Source organism: Macadamia integrifolia, chromosome 2 (genome assembly GCF_013358625.1).
Source record: "Macadamia integrifolia cultivar HAES 741 chromosome 2, SCU_Mint_v3, whole genome shotgun sequence".
NCBI classification, from domain to species: Eukaryota; Viridiplantae; Streptophyta; class Magnoliopsida; order Proteales; family Proteaceae; genus Macadamia; species Macadamia integrifolia.
The window spans coordinates 37939364-37943679 of record NC_056558.1 but is presented as its reverse complement, the minus strand read 5'-3'; the positions used below and the strand labels follow the sequence as shown (position 1 = coordinate 37943679).

The following is a 4316-nucleotide window of genomic DNA, read 5'->3' as shown; positions in this document are numbered from 1 at the left end:
TTTTGATGGAATTTATATAGAATCAACTTTTTTTAATATAAACTTTTTTATTTGATAAAAATGAAGACAAAAAAATTTATAGATGGTGATGAAAAGAATGTTACCATAATTTGATACTTTTGTACTATCATTCATGTGGGAGGATAACTTATAAATTATTTCACCTATGGATTGAGTTCACATTATCTAAATCAGTATGAGCCGCTATCAATGTCATATTGTTGATACCATTTTATGTTACTTCTTATTATTTTGCCCTCCCTAATTTTGAACTACCGATTTGGTTGTTCGATACACCTAAATTGTGCTATGTAGAAAGATGATTTAGAAAATTCGACTATTAAGATATTCATGAATGATCAAGATAGGCCAACGTCTTTAGCTTCAAATTCTATTACATTTCTTCTCACGTGCATCTATGCAACCTATCCATAATTTTGTCCAACTTTTTTGTAGTCATGAATTTTGAAATGCACGTGAGGGGTGGACAACAACAAAAATTGACAATATTAATGCAAAGAAAGAGTAGAGGTCATTCCTAAAAGTAAAACAAGATTTGCAATGAAAGGAGATGGAATTAACCACCACCTTCGGGTGACAATTTTTTTTTTTTTTTTTTGATGGGTTTATGATGTATTTTGTTGTATAGGTTTTTGGCATGATTCTGAAAAGGTCATTCAAATTCTTCGGGTTACATGGGTATTTCAGTAAACTATACTTGTGTGTGTTTGTGTGTATGTCTGTTTAGTGTGAATTTGTAGCGAGAGATATTAGAATAAGAGGAGATGTGACGAGTGATTGTAATCAATTGTAGACAAAGGCAATCTTGTCAAACCATATAAATCTTTGGTTCCACTATGTAAATGTATATTTGCTATAAGGCAAAACAAACAAAAACCTAATATGAGAAAACGAAACAATATGAAACAAAATATCTTCTTCGATGACCCTAATAACCTAATGAAAAGAAAAAGAGAGATTAAGAAAAGAAAAAACAGATATAGTCACATTTGAAGAGAAATGTATGTGAAAGTTGGGTGAGTATGCATTCCCCCTCCTCCCCCTAGAGTTTATATTAGGGGTTTTAAGTTAAAATAAGGGTGTCAAATTGGGAATGGAACCAGGAGTTGTTTCAAAACTAACTCATAGAAACTTGAAACTAAGACCAAAGGGGTGCTCATGTAAGGAGGTTCTGCTGCCTAAGTCAGCAATGGTGTTTAGGAAGAAGAGAGAATGAGGTAGAATTCAAAGTGTTCTTGTTGATCTTACCTTTGATTTTCTCCTCCAACGTGGATCCAACCGCTATTGGTGTGCTAGTCTCCATCATAGCTGAGGTGGTCAATCTTGTAACGATTAACTTGATCACATTTACCTTTAGGCCCCATAACTATCAACTCGACTATGGTTAGGTTAATTATGATTTAGGTTCATAAACTTCTGTGGTTGCAGCTTGCTATGGTGAGTGGATGAATATAGAAGACACGTGGTCCGCACGTAACTTGACCTTTTAAGCGCCATGAGGTTGTGAATTCTTACCGTGTCATACTGCGAGGGTGCCAAGAAGCAGAAATCGTTAGTTGGTACGGAAGCCTAATCGGCTTTCCAGGATTAGGGAATCGTCCAATTCAGAACGGAACCGAATCGAAATCGGCACTGATCGCTTCCGTCCCCGATTCCGAGTTTAAAACCCTGAACCCTAGAGGCTAAATTTTATAGGGTTTCAGACTCCGAATCTATCACTGGAAACGGTAGTCGAAGAGAGGAGCATCTGCAGCATCATCGCCATCTTCGTAATATTCAAATCTCATATAATCAACACAGAAGAGAGAAACCCAAAATTAAATTTTCTTCTCTGACCCCATGGGAACTCCAGAGACCTCGCGTGAGCCTTGCCCGGATCGAATCCTGGACGACATCGGCGGTGCCTTTGGCATGGGAGCCGTTGGTGGCTCAGCTTTTCATTTCATAAAAGGTGTCTATAACTCCCCCAAGGGCGAGCGATTGATTGGTGGCTCCCAGGCGGTGCGCATGAATGCTCCTCGTGTCGGTGGCAGCTTCGCTGTCTGGGGTGGTCTCTTCTCTGCCTTCGACTGCACCATGGTCTACATGCGCCAGAAGGAGGATCCTTGGAACTCCATCATCGCTGGAGCCGCCACCGGTGGTTTCCTCCAGATGCGTCAAGGGCTTGGTGCGGCGTCGAGGTCGGCTGTGTTTGGTGGGGTATTGCTTGCTTTGATTGAAGGAGCTGGGATCATGCTCAACAGGGTTCTTAGTGCCCCTCAGAATTTACCACCCATGGAGGAACCCATGCCCAATATGGCCGGTGTTCCTGGATTTCCAATGGGTCATTTGCCCAATACGGTTCCAGCGTCTCCTGAGACTCCGACCGAGAGTTCATCTTCTTCTTCTTGGTTTGGAGGGTTATTTGGTGGCGGCAAGAAGCAGGAGTCAGAGACTGCCGGTGGTGGGGGCAAGACAGAGGTTTTGGAGAGCTTTGATACGCCGAGCACGCCGATCCCTTCGTTTGAGTACAAGTGAGATGAATGTACGGGATTAATGTAGTGGTAAGATATGATTTTTTTTCTTTATTTATGCTTGATGCTGTCGCCCTTTATCCTGAAACTATAGTTTACAGCAGGCATGCCCCCTTTTTCATACATTTATTTGGATATTTTCTTTTTCTGTTATTTGGGTTGTTGTCAGATTGCTAGGTCTACGATCGGATTCATGTTGTGTTGTTTAATGTTCAGCTATTGTATCCGTTGATGTCTTTCTTATTTTTAGTAGACATTATATCACCTAAATTCTGAGGGAAGCTAAGATCTGAAGCTCGTCGTTGTTAGTTACTGTTAATTGCCATTAGCTTTTCTACCACCCTATTCAGAATACTTTATTTATTTGTTTATTTTTTAATGGGTTTTCATCAATGTTGGAATTTGCCTGATGTCTCTAAATAGACTACATCCATATTCAAATTTTGCACTTCCACTGGAGAAGAAACTATAGTATGAGGAATTAGCGTCAACAGCATTCTAGAAGCAACCACACCATATTGATATTGATGAAGAATTGTCTGGTGCTGTTGGATTCTCAACTCTATTTTGACATCGTTGTGGAGCCCTGAACAGGCAGCGAATGTGACTAGGCTTGAAATGGTTGAGTTGGACAGAATTTATGTTGGCAAAGGCGAAGACCTTTGGAATTAGTAGTGATACCAGTAACGGAAGCACTCCTGTAGGCTCATATTAACGCCCGTGTTATAGCAGTGATTGATGATGGGAAGGTGGCAGAAGAAGGATCTCACTCCCATCTCTTGAAACAATTCCCTGATGGCTGTTATGCACCCGTGATACAGTTGCAGCGCATCTCCACTTCCACTTCCGCTTTTTATACCCATCCTGGAGAGGACAAATGCTCCTCCACTTCACTTCGTATACTGTAGAAGGGGTTAAAAAAATTGAAACAGGGTGGAATGGGTAATGTAGAGTGTGAGAGCTGTAATTTAACCCCCCCCCCCCCAAAAAAAAAATATGCTGTAATTTACTTCCCACAATGCCACGTATTTGCTTCTTTTTTTTCTGGTTGAAAAGAATTTAGCTTTTGCTTCCATGTTATGTTCCTACTAATGCATTCTTTTCTCGTTCTGTCCTTTATCTTGCCAGGCGTCCATCTCAACATTCATAACTTGGTTAAACTTGTATTACATAGGCTTCTCCACTCCCCACCCCATCCCCGAAATAAAAAGAAAAAGGAAAAGAAAGGGGAAAAAACTACTTACTTACATTGTTTATGTGCTCTCACCACCACCAAGCTGGCCTGTCTTAAAGCCATATTATAAAAATACACCTTCATTTTGAAAGAATGTGCTGATTATGTAGCAAGTCTTGCAGTACCTGTCCCCCTTCATCTATCCTGTTTTAATGCAATCAGAAACTTATCAGTCTTTGACTCCTTAATTATTGTTAAATCATTACAATGAAAAACAGAGGCTTTGGGTTTTGCTCATCTATTTCAATTATAGCTTTTCCGCTGATATTCTTTTAAACATCTCTCTAGAGTCTAGACATTGTCATTTACTTGATTTCCTCGAAACTTTTTGATCTTGGGTATCTTTCTTTCATGGTTCTTGCTTTTTGTTACCTCCTATTGCCTTGCCAGCAAAACTATATTGGCAAACAAACAAAGCATGGGACTTTTTCTTGCACTTGCCTAGACATCTCATCCATAACTGATGCAGAGAGAGAGAGGGGTTCTAGCCGGACAACTTACTGTAATTCTGTTTTTCTTTTCTAATAATTATATACTTGTCTACATTT

The 4316-nt window shown here is 39.9% G+C and overlaps 1 protein-coding gene across 3 annotated transcripts in view; it reads left to right on the top strand.

The window, feature by feature from the left end:
• The first annotated feature begins 1566 nt into the window (after window positions 1–1566).
• The window catches only part of LOC122071908 (mitochondrial import inner membrane translocase subunit TIM17-2-like), a 3782-nt gene continuing 1032 nt past the window's right edge, over window positions 1567–4316 (top strand). For 2 of the 3 annotated variants that reach the window (XR_006138307.1, XM_042636381.1), the window contains exon 1: window positions 1572–2564. Coding sequence is in view for 2 of the 3 variants with exons in the window: in XM_042636381.1 (XP_042492315.1) it covers window positions 1861–2538 (678 nt within the window). In the remaining variant the exon portion in view is untranslated. Of the gene's footprint in view, window positions 2565–4316 lie in introns of all 3 variants that reach the window. The other variant, XM_042636382.1, reaches the window with a different exon arrangement.